Source organism: Triturus cristatus, chromosome 6, assembly GCF_964204655.1.
Source record: "Triturus cristatus chromosome 6, aTriCri1.1, whole genome shotgun sequence".
Taxonomy (NCBI): Eukaryota; Metazoa; Chordata; class Amphibia; order Caudata; family Salamandridae; genus Triturus; species Triturus cristatus.
Window position 1 is genome coordinate 151,652,703 of NC_140589.1, and position 18,647 is coordinate 151,671,349.

The window sequence follows — 18,647 nt, forward strand, 5'->3', positions numbered from 1 at the left end:
GTGCGGGGACGATTTTGGCCTTTTGTTTAAGTATTGATGTTCATCACAGCCCGTGAAGGGGCTCTGATTAACATCAATACTTAAACAAAAGGCCACAATCGTCACCGCACCGCGCTTTACTAAAAAAAGAGTAGCCAGTTTCAAAACGCAGCATGTACTAAAGTACACGCTGTGTTTTGAAACTGGCTCTACTCTTTGTTAATGAAGCGCGGGGACGATTGTGGGCTTTTGTTTAAGTATTAAGTCTTCATATAGGGGAGGTTACCAACAACAATGGTACTCCTCGTATGGTTCCCAGTCACAATCCTACAAGCCGAATTATAACTAACGGCAGAATCAATCTTCTTCTTTCTCTCGCTTGAACAACAGAGGAAGGCAAGGTCGCCAGGGCAACTCTAAGCGACAATAGCGGCTTGCTGGCCCTTGACTACTGCCCCCTCTCCTCCTATGTCATCAGTGGGAGGGAGAGTTTCATATTTCCTCCACAACTGGCAACAAATAACATCAGACCGTTGGGTATTGAACATCATTCATTACGGCCATGCCCTGGAGTTTGTCCAACCACCACTATCCGAGCCCCCTCGCGCCACGGTATCGAAACATCTCCGTCTGCTACGGTTAGAGGTCCATCAAATGTTCCTCAAAGGAGCTATAGAACCTGTCCCTATCTCTCAAAGGGGAAAGGGGGTTTACTCCCGGTTCTTCCTGATCCAGAAGACGTTAGAAAAGTGGCGCCCTATACTAGATCTGAGGGAGCTCAACACCGATCTCATCAAACAATCCTTTCGGATGGTTTCTCTACAAGGCATCCTTCGACTTCTCAACTCAGGGGATTTCATGGCCACTGTGGATCTAGAGGACGCTTATTTTCACGTACCCATTCACCCAGCTCACAGGAGGTTTCTTCGCTTCACAGTAGCCAAGAGCCATTTTCAATTCAGGGTTCTTCCCTTTGGACTGCGATCTGCTCCACGGATCTTCACAAAGGTATTAGCTCCGGTAGCAGCCTTTCTGCGGAAACAAAAGCTTCAGGTCTTCCCTTACCTGATCGACTGGTTGCTAAAAGCTCCTACTAAAAAGGGAGCAGAGGAAGCAGTCATAAGGTGTACACGCCTGTTTGCCAGTCTCGGCCTAACAATCTACAAACAGAAGTCTTCTCTCCGTCCATCAAGGACAGCCAGATTTCTGGGAGCCATTCTAAACACATCCGTAAACAAGGCTTTCCCGACCTTGGAGAGGCAAGAGAAGCTAAGGTCCATGGCTTCCCGATTGTTAAAAAGAAGGTCATTTTCAATTCGCCTTTACAAGTCCCTGCTGGGTTCCAGCTCCTCATGCATACCCCTGATTCCTCACTGCAGATTAAGAATGCGTCCACTCGAAGAAGAGTTAGACTTGCAGTGGCACCAAGTCGACGGATCCTTCGACGGCAAGATCTCATTTACCGAGGCCATGAGAGAGGCCGCGTCATGGTGGATGACCAAAGAAAACATTTCTCAAGGTCTTTCTTTCATGCTATTCCCGGCTCCACACATAATAACTACGGACGCCGCTCTCGAAGGCTGGGGAGTGGTGTTACAAGATCTTCATGTAAGCAGCCTCAGCATCGTCTGTTGTATATCAATCTGCGGGACCTCAGGGCGATTCGCCTAGCCTTGCAAGCCTTTCTTCCACAAATTCAACAATTGACAGTTCTTACGGACAACACGACGGCCATGCATTATATAAACAAAGAAGGAGGCACCAGATCTCGAACGTTGTCGCAAGAAGCCCAATCAATATGGGAGTGGGCAATTCAGCAAGAGATATCACTCCGAGCAGAAGATCTTCCAGGTGTCCTCAACAAAGCAGCGGACCCTCTCAGCAGACTGAAGTCTGTCAGCCATGAGTGGGAACTGGACTGCTTCACTCTTCGGAACGTTTTTCACAGATGGGGCACACCTTCCATAGATCTCTTTGCCACTCCGGAGAACAAGAAATGCCGGTTCTGTGCAAGCAGGATTCACCATCCGGGATCGTTGGGGAATACGCTTTCGATGGCCTGGTCAGGCGCATTGGTTTACACTTTTCCCCCCATTCCTCTGATCCCCAGACTTCTCAGGAAGCTCAAAGCAGAACCGTGCAGGATGAATCTGATAGCCCCTGCGTGGCCCAGACAGTTTTGGTTCACAGAGCTTCACCTTCTCTCCCTGGACCTTCCTCTGCCTTTGCAGCCGATTCCTTCACTGCTTATGATGTCCCAGGGCCAAGTCTGGCATCCGGATCCTCAGTCTCTTCAGCTCTCGGCATGGCTCCTGAGCAGCGAGAATTTCTTGGTTTGAATCTCTCAGCAGAATGTAAAGAGATGCTTTCTCAGGCAAGAGCCCCAAGTACGAATAAGACTTACAGATTGAAATGGAAGAGTTTCTGTATCTGGTGTCAACACAATGGCCTTCATCCTTTTGAATCCGAGCCGCATGAAGTTCTTCCATACATTCCATCATTAGCAAAAGTTGGACTGGCTCTCTCTTCTATCGAAGTGCATCTGGCGGCAATTTCTCGATTCAGATGCACGTCTTCAGGCCCTTCCCTTTGGTCGGCAAGGTTAGTTAAACAGTTTCTCAAGGGACTTTTCAGAGTTTTCCCTCCAGTCAAGCCTCCTCCTCCTCCTCCTCTTTGGCATCTGAACTTGGTTCTCACCCAGCTTATGAAGCCTCCTTTCGAGCCTATTCACAAAGCAGAGTTGAAATTCCTCTCCTCTCAGCTCACTCCGCTCCCATGCAGTAGCCTCCCACTCCAGTACAGCGTTTATCTGTTTCTGGGGAGTGTCCTCAGGATGACACTGGCACCTCTCCATTCGCAGCCGCAACACTGAGATTCCTAGTGCATTGGGAGGCAGCAAACCACAGGCTTCCAGTTCCCACCGATCTGCCCAGAGGGGGCGCATCACCACCGGTGCCCCCCAGTCACTACCCCACTCACCGCCCCCAGCGGAAGATTTGAGGAGCTACAGCCGATGACGGGGGAAGGGGGCACAGCAGTATGCGCAATCAGACGTGGCTCATCGGGCCAGGATTCAGGCTTTCTCTTGACCTCGTAGTCTCCGGCGCGGCCCTCCCACCATGGAGCCTGCGAAGCCGCACAGTAGGGACCACAGGTCACTGGAGTCCGGACCTGGGCTTCAGCAGCTTCCTCCTCAACAACAAGGCCCGGCCAATGGGTGTTTCCAGCTCTGTCCCTGGCCGCGTGTCCCACCCAGCTCCCGGGGCGAAGCAGTGCAATCCGTCAGCAACCGCAGGGCAGCTCCTGGCTGATGTCCCCCCTGGAGTCAGTCCACGCAGGCAGCCCTGTGGTGAGGGCCCAATCAATTCAGATGCGGCGGCGGCCCGGAAGGCCCAATCCAGCTGCACCTGCCCCACACCAGTAGGCTGTACCCACTCAGGAGCTCCGCAGGGGTCGGATGGCCAGATGATGCCAGTCCGGGGCGCCTCCCAGGCTACTGTTACTCGCCAGCACCACTGCCACTCATCCGCCGGCCTCCAGAAGTCTGTGTTGCAGTGATGTATGCCAGATCTCTGGTCAGCGGTGCAGAGCTGTCTTGCCCTGCGTCCGCCATCTTTTGCAGCTCGGCCACGTCCAAAAAGTAACAAGAGAATGAAAAATGTCCTAGCTATCGTAATTGGAAGTTTCAATTCTATTAAGGACTCAGAGGTGAGGATTATGCCTTCTTTCTTCACTTTATTTTGAACAGCAGCTCACTTTAAAGATAAAAAAAACTATGTTTCCCATGAACACTTAAGAAAAGGGTAGTTTAGAAAAAAACATAGTAAAAACCAATCAGGACAGTACCACAATGTCCAATCAGGAGACCCATGCTCCTACATAGTTCTTTCTCACTGGCCCTTCGCTCTCTTTCGTTGCGCAAAGTCAGCCGTCGGATCACCTTTATGCATCCTGTTTGTTTACGTCAGAACCTAATACAGAGAACATATTACCATCTGAGCCCATACTACAAAACCTGGAAACCAAGCAGTGAACGTAGTTAGCTACCTCAGGTTCAGGAAGATTCTGAAAACCACCATGTTCACGGAGTGACATCTCTTTTACATTCTTGCACAGTTTTGCCAGCGCTGAGAGACCCCTACGGGTGTGATTCACGCGCTCTACAAACGATTTAACATAACATAACAGTGTGCGAAAGAGCAAACATGTCCCACCAAGCCCCTTCTAGACAAGCAAGATTACTTACTTAAATACGGGGAGGGATGTCCTTGTCTGGAACTCTAGGGTGGGATAATCTTCGCCTCCGAGTCCTTAATAGAATTGAAACTTTCCGTTACGATAGCTAGGACATTTTTCATTCTATGTCAGAACTGGAGGCGAGGAGTATACTAGTTCAAAGCTTGCTCACTACGAGGTGAGCCATGTCCAGCACTGGCTTGAAATAAAACCTTTTAAAGGTGGAGTCCGAAGACCAATCTGCCGCATTGAGGATATCCTCCAAACGGGCACCCAAGACAAATGCTTTAGAGGCTATTGCCTCCCATGCCAAATGGGCTCCAAAGTTCCGAAGACTAATGACTGCTTCCTGCATCACCCATCTGACCCATCTAGCAATGGTAGGTGACGAGACCACCTTAAAAATTTTACGGAGTGCAATGAGTAGCTGGCGTTCACCTGGAGGACGAAACTCCTTGATTATTTCCTCATATGCCTTCATGCATCTGACAACACACAGTTTTGGGGAGTGTGGGAATTCTGGGTAGGAAACAACCCTAGTGTGACATTTCATTCTTTTGTGGAGAGTGAACGTCACTCCATTAGGAGTAAACATCCTACTGTGATGTCTAAAGCTCTGACATCGGAGATACGCCGGCAGGAGATGAGACAAAGGAGCATAGCCAGCTTAGCCGATAACTCTTTCCTGGAGAGAAAACGGTTCGACTGTCAGGACAGAAACAAGTTAAGCACTTAGTCAACGTCCCAAAGGGCAGAGTAACGAGGCTCTGGAGGTAAAGAGAGCTGAATATCACGTAACAACCTGCAAACCATCGTGTGTTCACCCACAGTTGTATCATTAATCGGTATATGCCCAGAAGAGATGGCTAACCGAAAGGTATTTATCAACCTGTAAGCCGTAACATTGGACGCTAGCTGTGCCAGAAAATTCAGAACATGCACTACATCTGCGACCAGGGGATCAAGATCCCGCCGCATACACCAGCGGGACCATCTGCCCCAAGCGGATCTATACCTCTTGACAGTGCTGTCTTCCCAAGCCTTGGACATGAAGGGTTCAGCCTCCTGCGAAAGGCCTGGGACCTCCCATCGTCCCCTGAAATCCACCACGTCATGAGCCACAACGAGTTTGCGTGCACCAGAGGATGCAGAACCCTGTCGGGACTCAAGAGGAGGGTCGGAAACTGGGGGAGTAGGATTGGAAAATCCCAGGAAAGTTCCAGAAGAACTGGAAACCAAACTTGCGACCTCCAAAAGGGGGTGATCATAAGTAAATCCGCCCGCTGTCGTCGGATCTGAGCTGTTGTTCTCGTGATCATTGCAAAAGGAGGAAAGGCGTACCCCTTCTCTAAGCTCCAGTCCTGGAGGAAGGCATCCGTGGCCACTGCCAGGAGGTCCTGCCTCCAGCTGAAGAAGCGGGGAAGTTGATGGTCCAGTCTCGAGGCAAACAAGTCCACCGAGAAGGGACCCCAGCGGTCGTTCAACATTGGAAAGATGTTTGGGTCGAGCTACCACAGACTGGAATCTCTGAAATTGCGGGACTGAAAGTCCGCCTCCTGAGTCTCTCGTCCTGGCAAGTATTCTGCCGTAACCGAAACTTGTCTGTCCAGGCAGTACTGCAGAAACTCGCTGCTAGGTCCGAAAGTGATCTTGACCTGGTGCCTCCCAAGTGATTTATAGATCGGACTGCCGAAATGTTGTCCATCTTGAGAAAAACGCATGACTGAACCGAGTCTCTCATCCAGCAACGGATAGCGAAAGAGGCCGCCGGAAGTTCCAAACAATTGATACGCAACTTCTGTTCTTCGGGAGACCACAATTCTCCCGTAGAGAGATCACTGCACCTGGAGCCCCAGCCTGACCTGTTTGCGTCGGACTCTATGACCAGGCCCGGAGCCGAAATGAAAATTGTGCAGCCGTTCCAGACCTCCATGTGGTCCAACCACCACTGGATCTCCTCTCAAGCTTTGCTGGACAGAGAAACCTTGTGTGAGTAGGGATACTCCTTGCGAAGGTGATATGCCTTATGGCGTATTAGAGCCCGATAGTGGAGCGGCCCCGGGAAGATGGCCTGAATCGATACAGATAGAAGGATCACCACCCGAGCCAATTGGCGGAGAGATACTGGGTGCTGGATTTTCGGCACTTTCCTGGAAGGAAGGCTTAGAGTGGAGGAGGTGGAGTCTATTACGCACCACAAAATTGTCACAGACTAAGAGGGCTTTAATAGGGACTTTGTCTTGTTGACCACAGAGCTTAAGCTCTGAAGAAGATCCACCACCATCTGAAGGTGGAACGACATCTATAGTGGGCAAAAACCCATTAGAAGGAGATCGTCCAGATCCACAATCAACCGTATGCCTCGAGCCCTCAGGAACTCCACCACCGGCTTGAGGATCTTGGTGAAGCACCAAGGGGCTGAGGACAGGCTGAATGGAAGAGCTGTAAACTCGTAAGTCTGGTGGTGCCAGATAAACTGGAAAAAATCGGGATCACCAGATAGGCGTCTTTGAGGTCTAGACGCACCATCCAATCCAGGGGGTTCAAGACATCCCTGAGGAGGTGAATACCCTCCATTTTGAAGTGGTGGCTAACCTCGTAAAATTCGCTTAGGTTTATAACCGGGCTCCGGCCCCCTCGGTCTTGTCAACCAAAAATATATTGCTGATGAACCCCCTGGGGTGTGGTGAGGAAAGGGAGATGGCGCCCTTGTTGAGGGGTAAGTAAGTAATGTTTTAATTTGCAAAAATCCTGCTCGTTCTGTAGGCGCATTCTACAAATATTACACATAGCAACAATGTAGATCAGTTGGTCTACTTTGTATACATTTTAATTTGTTAATAATGAAATCAGATGTACAGTAATTACCTTTAAATCATTTCAAATGTACTTAAGTCAGTTTCACAATTATTTCTCTTCTCTTTTCTTTCTATTTTCTTACCTTGGCCAGTGAAACAAAACTTGGCAGAAGATAGCAAAAGAAGATAATGTTAGCTGTGGTTTATGAAATAAGGTGACAAATACCAATGTTTTTTTGGTGGACTTAATGTCATTTTGCTATAATGAGTGGTTCCGGAGTCTGAGGAAGCAGCATAAAGCAAAGAAATGGAAAAATGTAAAGGAGGATACTAAAAAAGCAAACCTATCTAAAATGATAACACAAATAAGAGTACAAATGCCCACCTGTTCAATAAATATGTATGTTTAGCAATTTTGAAACAAAAAGCATTAGCACTGCTGAGCAGCAGCTATCGGTGTGTGAGATAAAATAACATGTGTGGTAATAAAACCTCGTACCCACATCAGTTGTATTGTTAACAGTTGTGTGACCTATATATATATATATTATCCTGATTCCTGTTTATTGTACTTCTTTTTAGGAGCTTTCTGCTTGACTTTAATTCTGCCTGCCACAGTCTTTTCACTTCTGCTAATGGTTGGCCAGAAAGATGTTAGCATTATGGCTTTTCCTCCAGCGATCCCAGCAGTAGGAACCTTGTGGGATTTGAACGTGTTTGGCATATGCCTTCTTTGGGTTTTTTTTCAAGCCATGATTTACTTGCTGCCAGTTGGAAAGGTAAGTGCTTTAAGGTTTATTTGTTGCTCACAGACTCCGTGTTAGACAAGATCACATCTGTTCCAAGGGTATCTTTCTTCTGCAGATAAACAAGCTGGTGCCAGGATTTGGCAGGATGATATTTATTGGCAACTTCATCAGTAACAAGATATGGATGATTAGCGTCCCTGGCAGGCACATTAGCAGTGACTGATTTAATCACACTGTGCAAAACACTGCATGCCTAGGAAGTTTATGTATCTCAATTCATTAGTTCATAGTGTTAAGCAGTGTGACGTTAAAAACTGTACTAATCATGATGTCTTCAAGCACAGGATCCTTGGTAGTGTCTTCCTTCATTGCAGTAGGCATGGGTTTGCAAATGGGAGGAAGCTCACCAGTCTCTTGCTGCTGGGTGTCTAGTATGAGTGAGTTGTTTACGGCAGAACAGGGATGTATCTGTGGATTAGGCATAGAAACTAGGTTCATCTTGCTCTCACAGACTGGTGCAGTCTTAGAAAAAAAATGTTTTGGGCAATAGTTGGGCAGTCTAATTTAAGAGACATTGGCAAAGGTTGTGAGGGGATCACCTTTCGTCAGTACATTGTTAGTGTCCAAGTTGAAACTTTTCACTGGCGCTGGAACTAAAGCAGGAGTTTTGTCAAGGCTCATGCCTCTAATTTTAGAGCAAAACGGGCTCAGACATAAAGTGCTGACAAGAGTCAATATCAGTATCTGAAGGAATAAGAAAATTGGAGCACGTCTTCGAGGTTGCTTGAGCAGGAAGAGAAGAGAATTTCAAAATAATCTGTAACTGATAAGTATGTTCTTTCTTCGGCTCTCTTGCTTGACTGCCATTTATGCACATCTATTGAACTCTTAATGTCACTATCAGAATGCCTGAGACAAGTTGGCAGGAGTTGTTTTCAGGGGAAATGTATCCCTTTTCCACATTTTTCAAGTTAAGACAGATATTCATCATAGCGATCTATGACCGGCCCCGTTCTTGAAAAAAAGGAGTGCGTGTGACCCCCTCAACTCAGTGTCACTTATTGGGGATTTTTCCATTTTCACTATAACTGTATTCACCCTAGCATTTAACTATCTGCTTAAAATACACCTGAGAGTGTGAAGGATTTGTGTGTGTAAAACGCAAACCTCATAGTGGAATTATAGCACTGCAACTAGAGTTACATCAACACATAGATCCCAGTTTCCCAAAATAAAGTGACTTGGAAGATTGATTTGGTGAGTGTTCCTCTACACGATTAACAATGGGACATTTTTTTCTGTAACTTCACTGTACTTGTAAATAGTAGGAAGAATGGTCACAGGGCTAAAGGGTAGTACATCATTTACAATACTGTGTACTCTAGAAGATTGTAATAGTTTAGCCAAATATTTGTCCTGTTCTTGTAACCGATACATAAACATCAAATTTTTGTTCTGACAAAAACTGCATGAGTACTGGCAAAAGAAACTAAAAAAATATTTGCCACGGTCATACTGTCTCTATCATGAGGCTGTTTCCTTACACAGATGCTTGTCTATCACAGCACAATGACAACGAATATTTATTTGGCACGTAAAGATAGCAGTAACTCTTAGATGCAGTGTAGGATTCCGTATTAAAATTCCGATAGAAATTTCCAGTATATCCAGGGGTGGTGGTATCACTTGTCTGTCCCCTGCACAGATAAGGTTCAACTCGTCGCCAGTTATGTAGAGATCCACACTGGCAGTATGTAGAAAATTACTCTTTATTCTTCAAAGACCATCTTCAGATACCCCCAGCTTACACTCCCAGCTCTCCAGATCCAACTCCCCTTTACAGTCAAGGATAAATATTCCGCCGCCACCACATAAAGTTCCACTTTTCTAAGGGAGTTCTAACTACTCCACAGAGAGTTTAAGGGAGTGTTAGGAAGGGACATGTGCTCACTCACAAAAGGGTAAGCCAGTTCCTGTTCACAAACTGCACTTCTAAAGTTATTGCAGCCAAAAAAGATCAAAACAGTTGAAAATGTACTCCAGCTCAGGGCTGGAGTATATTCAGCACCACACATAGCCAACCACTGTTACTGCAACACCCCACCATAGAAAATCATAGAGGGGAGGACTTAAATAAAACTCGAAATAAATGTCTTTGGAATTAATATTAAATTAAAATAGATAATTTAAACTAGTTATAAATATCAATACATTTAATGTTGAAAATATCTAAAAATAAAATATGTGTTCGAGGCATATGAGCTGCAGATTACATACTTGTGCACAGATCGTCATCTGGTGTTGGGCCCGAATGTTTGCAGTTTGTTTTTCCTCTTGGAAAGTCTTTGGAAGTCACGAGGTCGGTGACTCCTCCTTTGGATCGTATTGCGCATGGGCTTCGGCTCCATCCTCAGATTTTTTTTTTCCGCCATCGGGCTCGGATGTAATCTTCGCGCTCCGGTTCCGAACAGCTTCCAGTTCGACGATCGACGCGCAATCCTCACCACAAACCGCGGTATTGTTTCTATCGCGACCTCCCTTACTCGACGCGCCTTCTCATCGGCACAGACCTTCGGTTCCAGTCGTCGACGGCGGCCTTCGGGCCCCTCCAAGCTTCGGTCCTGGCTAATGGAAAGGGCTCCATTTAAAAAGTGCCCTCGATGTGGGTCCAAATTTCCCCACACCGATCTCCACAAGGTATGCAATCTCTGCCTCTCCCCTGAACACGAGGCTCGAGACTGTCCGGCGTGTAAGTCCTTCCGGTCCAAAAAGACTATTCGGGAAGGAAGAGCCAGAAGAACTATGGCGCACTCCTCGACGACGATTCTGGACGACATCTTCGGAGAAGGCATCGACGCTCCAGAGCGCTACACCGAAGAGGGCCTCGTCAGCGCTTCCGAAGCCGACGACTCAGATGTGGAGGACATCAACCCGGCGCAGAGGGTCGTGAGTACTGATCCCCCTCCACACCCCTGCCGGCACGAAAAAGGCTCCGGTCACACCTTCGCCTCCGGGCCTAGGCAAGACCAAGGATACTGCTTCCAACACCGCACCTTCGGGCCCGGTAAAGAAGCCAAGCAAGCCTTCCGGCGGCTCAGTCTCGAGCCAGCCAACCGTCGGTGCTGATAAACACTCTTCGGCACCGAAAAAGAAGCCGTCCTCCATATCGACACCGAGCCCCGCACAAAGCACTCAGGGTTGAAACCCAGCTCTTCGGCACCGACACCACCTTCGGTGCCGACCAAAGCACACAAGGCCACCGGCACCGACACTTCGAGGCCGAAGCCCCTCACGGCGCCGACCAAGCGTCCGGAGGTTCCCAAACCAGGTTCCAAACACCGAACCGGCACAGAAAAGCCTAAAAAGACAACGGCCCCGACACCTCCGGCGCCGACGGACCGACCAGCCTCACCGGACTTATTTACACCGGATCCCTTGCAAAAAACACTCACCAAGGATCCAAAAACTGGACATTTAACACTTTTTTCCAAAAAGAGACATTTGGAGAAGCCTGCTCCACCTCCGCTTCCAAAGAGGAAGGACTCTGCTACCTCTCCGTTCAGAATACCTTCCCCACCTCTTCCACCTCCTCCACCTTCCCCACCTCCACCCCCTCCGCCTTCTCCACCCCAACCTTATCGTTCCCCCACCCCCTCTCCACACGATAATGGTCACGGGGACCCATATGATGACATCGGGGATGACCCCCAGGACCAACCCACAGGGAACCCCACCCCTACAGGATCCCCAGACCCATGGGACGACTACAATATCCCTGATATCCCCAACGTCCCACTAGATGATCTTTACCCCTCCAGACCATCTCCACCAGAAGACTCATTGGGGTTCCACCACCTACTGCAAAGGGCTGCACACTTTCACGGGGTAGACTTGCATACCGACCCCGTGGAGGAAGATTTCCTCTAGACACATTCGACACCACACATAGGTCTACCTCCATATTACCTATGCTTAAAGGAGTAGTAAAGCATGCGCCAGAGGTTTTTAAGGACCCAGTTAGGGCTAGGGTCATTAACCCGCGCATAGACAAAAAATACAAAGCTTCCCCCACAGATCCCCCCTACATCAGAGGGGCAAGCACCACTAGGTTCTCAAGTGGTATTCACTGCACGTAAAAGGGCAAATTCCCAGGCGTCAGGCGAAGCACCACCACCTGACAAAGAGTCAAAGCTACTGGACGCATCAGGGAAGCGCACTGCGTCACAAGCAGCAAATATGTGGCGTATCACCAATACTCAAGCGCTATTGGCCAGATATGACAGGGCACATTATGACGAGTTAGAGAGCATAATGCACCACCTCCCTGAAAAGTATAAAGCAAGGGCCAACAAACTAATTCAAGAGGGTAAAACTATTACTAACACCTCTATACGCTGTGCCCTATATGCAGCAGACACAGCTTCCAGGGCCATCAATACCAGCGTCCTCCTCCGTCGCCATGCTTGGCTAAGAATATCAGGGTTTAAACCGGAGGTACAAGCCTCCATCCTGAACCATCCCTTTGACCAGGAACATCTATATGGCCCAAAAGTGGATGAGGCCCTAGAAAAAATGAAGAAGGATACGGATACGGCGAAGTCCATGGGAGCCGTACAGTCACACCCTCCTAGACGCTCCTTTCGCCGCTCTTCCTTTCGAAGTACATCTGGAGGCTACTCCTCAGACACCGCGTCCACTTCATACAAATCCCCTACTCAGTCCACCTTCATGAGGGGTTATCAAAGAGGCGGCTATAGGGGTAACAATAATAAAAGCAGAGGCAAAACAAACAACGCCCGCTCTGCCACAACGCCTACCGAATGACTCCCCCCCCCCCCCTCCCCCCCCCCGCTCCCTCCAGACCATTCCACTCCGGTCGGGGGCAGACTCCAACATTTCCTTCCTGTCTGGGATACCATCACCTCAGACAAATGGGTAACACAAATAATTATGTCAGGCTACTGCCTAGAGCTAATATCTACTCCCCCAAATATTCCACCCAGGCAGCGCCCAATGTCACAAGAACATTTAATACTCCTAAAGCAGGAGGTAATCTCCCTCCTACAGAAACAGGCAATAGAACCCGTTCCTACCAACCAACAAAACATGGGAGTCTACTCCCTATATTTTCTCATACCAAAAAGGGACGAGACTCTGCGGCCCATCCTACATCCACGTCTTCCCATACTTAGACGTCTGGCTGATAAAAGCCAGGTCATACAATCAGTGTGTACAACACACGTCTACCACCATTCAACTACTCCACCAGCTGGGCTTCACAGTAAACCACCAGAAGTCCCATCTCCAACCATCCCACATAAAACAATACCTCGGTGCCACCATAGACACCTCAGGAGCACTAGCCTACCCCAATCCTGCCCGGATTGTAAGCATTCAAGCTCTACGCACTAAATTCATAGCACAGCACTCCCTTCCAGCTCGAGTGTTTATGCACCTAATAGGGATGATGGCCTCTTGCATTTTCATAGTGCCTCACGCAAGACTCCAGATGCATCCTCTCCAAGAGTGCTTAGCGCGCCAATGGAACCAAGCCCAGGGTCAATTAACAGATCTGGTGTTGGTAGACGGTCGCACCCATCGCTCTCTGCAGTGGTGGAACACCACAAACCTTTCCAAAGGTCGACCGTTCCTGGACCAGGTTCCTCAAATAATACTGACAACGGACGCATCGCTCTCCGGCTGGGGAGCTCATCTACTACATCTCACCACACAGGGCAAGTGGACACCTCAACAAAAGTTACTCCATATCAACCATCTGAAGTTACTAGCAATCTTCTTAGCCCTAAAATCTTTTCAAACTCAAATTTCAGGCAACATGACTGCCATGTATTATATTCAAAAACAAGGCGGCACACACTCTCCAAAGCTCTCTCACCTAGCACAGAGCATATAGAGATGGGCGATACCCCAGAAAATCTTTCTCCTAGCTCAACATGTCCCAGGAGTTCAAAATACAGTGGCGGATCTGCTCAGCAGGCAGACACAACAGATCCAAGAGTGGGAACTTCACCCAAAAGTTTTTCACCCGTACTTTCAAATGTGGGGGCATCCACAGATAGACCTCTTCGCCACCCACGAAAACGCCAAATGCCCAAGCTTCGCCGCCAGATATCCACACCCACTGTCCAAAGGCAATGCGATATGGATGAACTGGTCAGGCAGATTTGCATACTCTGTTCCGCCTCTCCCTCTCATTCAATTAGTGGTGCTCAAACTACAACAACACTCCCTCACACTAATCCTAGTAGCTCCAACATGGTATACCACACTGCTGGAACTATCGGTAGTACCGCACCAAAAACTACACCTCTCTCCACACCTCTTAACCCAGAACCATGGAGAGATCAAACACCCAGACCCAGCGCAGCTCAACCTTGCGATCTGGCTCCTGAAATCCTAGAATTCGGGTACCTAAATCTTCCCCCTGACTGTATGAACGTCATCAGAGAAGATAGAAGACCTACCACGAGAGCGTGCTACACCGCTAAGTGGAAACGTTTTGTTGTTTATTGCCATAAGAACACCATCAATCCACTGGACGTGTCCATTCAACACATCATAGGCTACTTACTCCACCTACAAAGGTGCAATCTAGCCTATACGTCCATTCAACTACACCTCGCAGCTATTGCAGCTTACCTACAAAACAGGCAACATCTATCACTCTTTAGAGTGCCTGCCATCAAAGCCTTCATGGAAGGCCGTAAAAGAATAATTCCCCCCAGAGTGCCACCCTCACCTGTGTGGAACTTAAATATCGTTCTCACAAGGCTAATGGGGCCTCCCTTCGAACCTCTGCACAAATGCGAACTACAATTCCTAACATGGAAAAACGCTTTTCTTGTAGCCATCACTTCCCTTAGAAGGGTCAGTGAGATACAAGCACTTACCATTCAAGTACCTTTTCTCCAAATGCACCACAACAAGGTTGTTCTCCGTACCAACCCATAATTCCTCCCTAAAGTCATTTCTCCCTTTCACCTAAACCAAACAGTAGAACTACCAGTATTTTTCTCGCAACCACAGATCGTTGCAGAAAGGGCTCTTCACACACTAGTTGTCAAACGAGCCTTACTCTACTACATTCAAAGAACACAACCTTTCCGTAAGACCAAACAACTGTTTGTTTCTTTCTCTCCACCGCACAAAGGCAACCCCATCTCAAAATCAGGGATAGCTAGGTGGATTGTAAAATGCATTCAAATCTGCTACCATAAAGCAAAGCGAACGCTATCCATTCCCCCGAAAGCCCATTCTACACGAAAAATAGGGGCTTCCATGGCATTCTAAGGGAACATCCCATTAGATGACATCTGCAAAGCAGCTACATGGTCAACACCGCACACTTTCACTAAACACTATTGTGTAGATGTGCAAACTAAGCAACAAGCTAGTGTGGGCCAGGCTGTACTCAAAACATTGTTTCAAACCACTGCAACATATATATCGGTGGTCGCCGCTAACGGTGGGTACTGCTATATAATCTATGCACAAGTGTGTAATCTGCAGCTCATATGCCTCGAACGGAATATGCTACTTACCAGTATGCATTTGGTCTTGGCATGTAGAGCTGCAGATGTACACACGCCCAACCGCCTCCCTGGCTACCGGTATCTGTCCCAGTTTTATCTTATTTAGATAGCACACACATGGGCATCTTCACTGTTATTACTACGCTCCATCTTTCCCTGCTGGCGAAAAACAATCTGAGGATGGAGCTGAAGCCCATGCGCAATACGATCCAAAGGAGGAGTCACCGACCTTGTGGCTTCCAAAGACTTTCCAAGAGGAAAAACAAACTGCAAACATCCGGGCCCAACACCAGATGGCGATCTATGCACAAGTGTGTAGATCTGCAGCTCTACATGCCAAGAACAGATGCATACTGGTAAGTAGCATATTCATTTTTTTATTTACCACGGATAAATACATGTTCAAGGCATATGAGCTGCAGATCACACACTTAGGATAGATCGCCATCTGGTGTTGGGCTCGGATGCTTGCAGGTTGTTGTTGTCTTCGGAAGAAGTCTTTGGTCACGAGATAGGTGACTCCTGCCTTGGACTACAGTGCGCATGGGCATCCACTCCATCCTCAGATAGTTTTTTTCCGCCATCGGCTTCGGATGTAACTTTTCCACTCCAGTAGAAAACTTAAAAAAACAAGCTTTCGAAGAGAAAAACTTTTCTATAAACTACATCGAGGCACCTTCACTCGACATCGAATTCATCGGACCGGTTCCGGACGTCGACGCGGGCGATTGGACCTATCCGCGCCGTAAGTTCTACGGCTCATGGAAAGGACGCCGTTTAAAAAATGCCCACAGTGTGCGCCGCATTTCGATCCAAAAAGACCATTCGGGATCGAAGAGCTCGATGCCATATCATGGCACACAGACCAGCCCCAGAACCAGAGAACATCTTCGATGAGGGTCCCGATGTCCCCGAACAAGATTCTGAGGAACTTCAAATTATCTCAGAAGCAGACGACTCAGACGACCCCATTACTCCGGGGCAACGCGTGAGTAATACTGCCCCTACCCCAACCCCTCCAAAACCAAAATAATTGGTCAAGACTTCGCCAGCTGGCCCCAGTCGAGACCGAAAACACCCTTCAGAAGCCCCGCCTTCGGGCTCGGCTCCGAAGAAACACAAGCCTTCCACTGGCTCGGGCGCGAGCAACCACATATCAATGTGCCTTCGGCACCGAAGACACAAGACCTCTCGGCACCGAAAACACCGAGGCCGATAGACAAGCCAGCACCGAAAGCTCCCAAGCCTAAAGACTCAATTTCGGCACCAAAACCTTCATCGGCGACGTAACCTTCATCGGCACCGAAACAACCGGCTAAGGACTATAACACACCTCCTAAAGCCAAAGACTCTACTGATCACCCAAAACCTCGATCGGAACCGAAAAAATCGTCGCCAAAGTCTGTTCCTCAAGACCAAGAACTTTTCCACCCAGATCCAACACAAAAAAGGATCTATATTAATCCAAAAACTGGACATGTCACTACCTTGTAGGAAACGGAAACCGGATACAACACCTGTCCCAGCTCCTATAAAGAAGAAGGACTCGGCAACATCCCCAATTCCTCCTTCCTCTCCTGTTCCACCTCCTACCCCACCCCCTCTGCCTACACCACCACTACCTCTACCATCTCCATTACATACACCACCCCCACAGGATGATGATGATGACCTAGAAGGCGGGGCTGATCCAGGTGATCCGGATGATCTTAATAATCCGTTCACAAACCCAGATACTGTACCATTGGACGACTGGGCATACCCTCTCCCAGATATGCCTGACCCTACACCATATCCTTCCAAACCATCACCTCCAGATGACCACCTGGGGTTTGGACAACTAGTGCACAGAGCAGCACTTTATCATGGCGTCACCATGCACTCCGATGCACCCGAGGAAGACTTCCTCTTAGACACCTTTGAACAGTCTCAAAAGTCAGTTTAAATTTTACCCATGATTAAAGGGGTCATAAAACACGCCACAGAGGTGTTTAAAGACTCCGTACGGGCCAGGGTACTCAACCCAAGAATTGAGAAAAAATATAGACCTGCCCCAGAAGACCCTTGTTACATCAAAGGGCAGCTCCCTCTGGATTCCCTGGTCGTTTCCAACACAAGGAAACGTGCCAACTCCCAAACTACAGGAGATACACCGCCCCCCGACAAGGAATCTAAACTATTAGAGGCATCAGGCAAAAGAGTAGCGGCACAAGCCGCCAATCATTGGCGTAACGCCAACACTCAAGCCCTATTGGCACGCTACGATAGGGCTCACTATGATCAGTTAGAAGACCTAATAAAACACCTCCCAGACCAATACAAGGCCCAGGCAAATGACCTTATACAAGAGGGAAAACTTATCTCAAATGCCTCAATTAAATGTGCACTTGAGGCCGCAGACACTGCCTCTAGGGCAATAAATACAAGTGTACTCCTTAGACGCCATGCATGGCTACGCATTTCAGGCTTCAAGCCAGAGGTACAAACAACCATACTTAGCCAACCATTTAATCAGGAACAACTGTTTGGACCAGAAGTAGACACTGCACTTGAGAAAATGAAAAAAGACACCGAGACTGCCAAATCCATGGGAGCATTGCAGTCTCCACAACCACGTGGCTCCTTTCGACGCTCCTTCTACAGGGGAGCCTCCAAAAACACTGGAGCAGACCCCTCCTCCACATTCAAATCCTCTACACAAACACCCCCCAGTAGAGGATATTTTAGCTGAGGATATAGAGGAAACAACACCAAGGGACGAGGTTGAGGCAGTACCAACACTCGTACCTCTCCCGCCACAAAACAGTGACTTTCCTCCACTCCCCCAGACCATTCCACTCCAGTCGGGGGAAGACTCAAAACAGTTCCTACCTGTCTGGAACTCCATCACAACAGACAAGTGGGTAAGACAAATTATCCAGTATGGTTACTGCCTGTAACTAACCACTCCCCTCCACACATTCTACCCAAGCAACGCTATATGTCACCAGACCATCTTACGCTCTTCAAACAAGAGGTGCTTTCATTGCTGCAAAAACACGCAATAGAACCAGTTCCCTTACAACATCAGGGTACAGGAGTATACTCACTGTACTTCCTAATACCCAAAAAGGACGAGACGCTCAGACCAATCCTGGACCTCAGACTCCTAAATCAGTACATAAACTCAGATCATTTCCATATGATCACTCTTCAACAAGTACTCCTACTACTACAACAAGACGATTTCCTTGCCACATTAGACCTCAAGGACGCCTATTTTCACATCCCCATGCATCCTGCTCACAGGAAGTATCTAAGATTTGTGGTGGACGGACAACACTATCAGTTTA

The 18,647-nt window shown here is 48.1% G+C and overlaps 1 protein-coding gene across 5 annotated transcripts in view; it reads left to right on the forward strand.

The window, feature by feature from the left end:
- LBR (lamin B receptor) overlaps positions 1-18,647 on the forward strand; it is an 806,934-nt gene that overhangs the window by 373,880 nt on the left and 414,407 nt on the right. For all 5 annotated transcript variants that reach the window (XM_085610386.1, XM_085610387.1, XM_085610389.1 and 2 more), the window contains exon 6: positions 7,596-7,792. In XM_085610386.1, the coding sequence (XP_085466512.1) occupies positions 7,596-7,792 (197 nt within the window). The remainder of the gene's footprint in view (positions 1-7,595; positions 7,793-18,647) is intronic.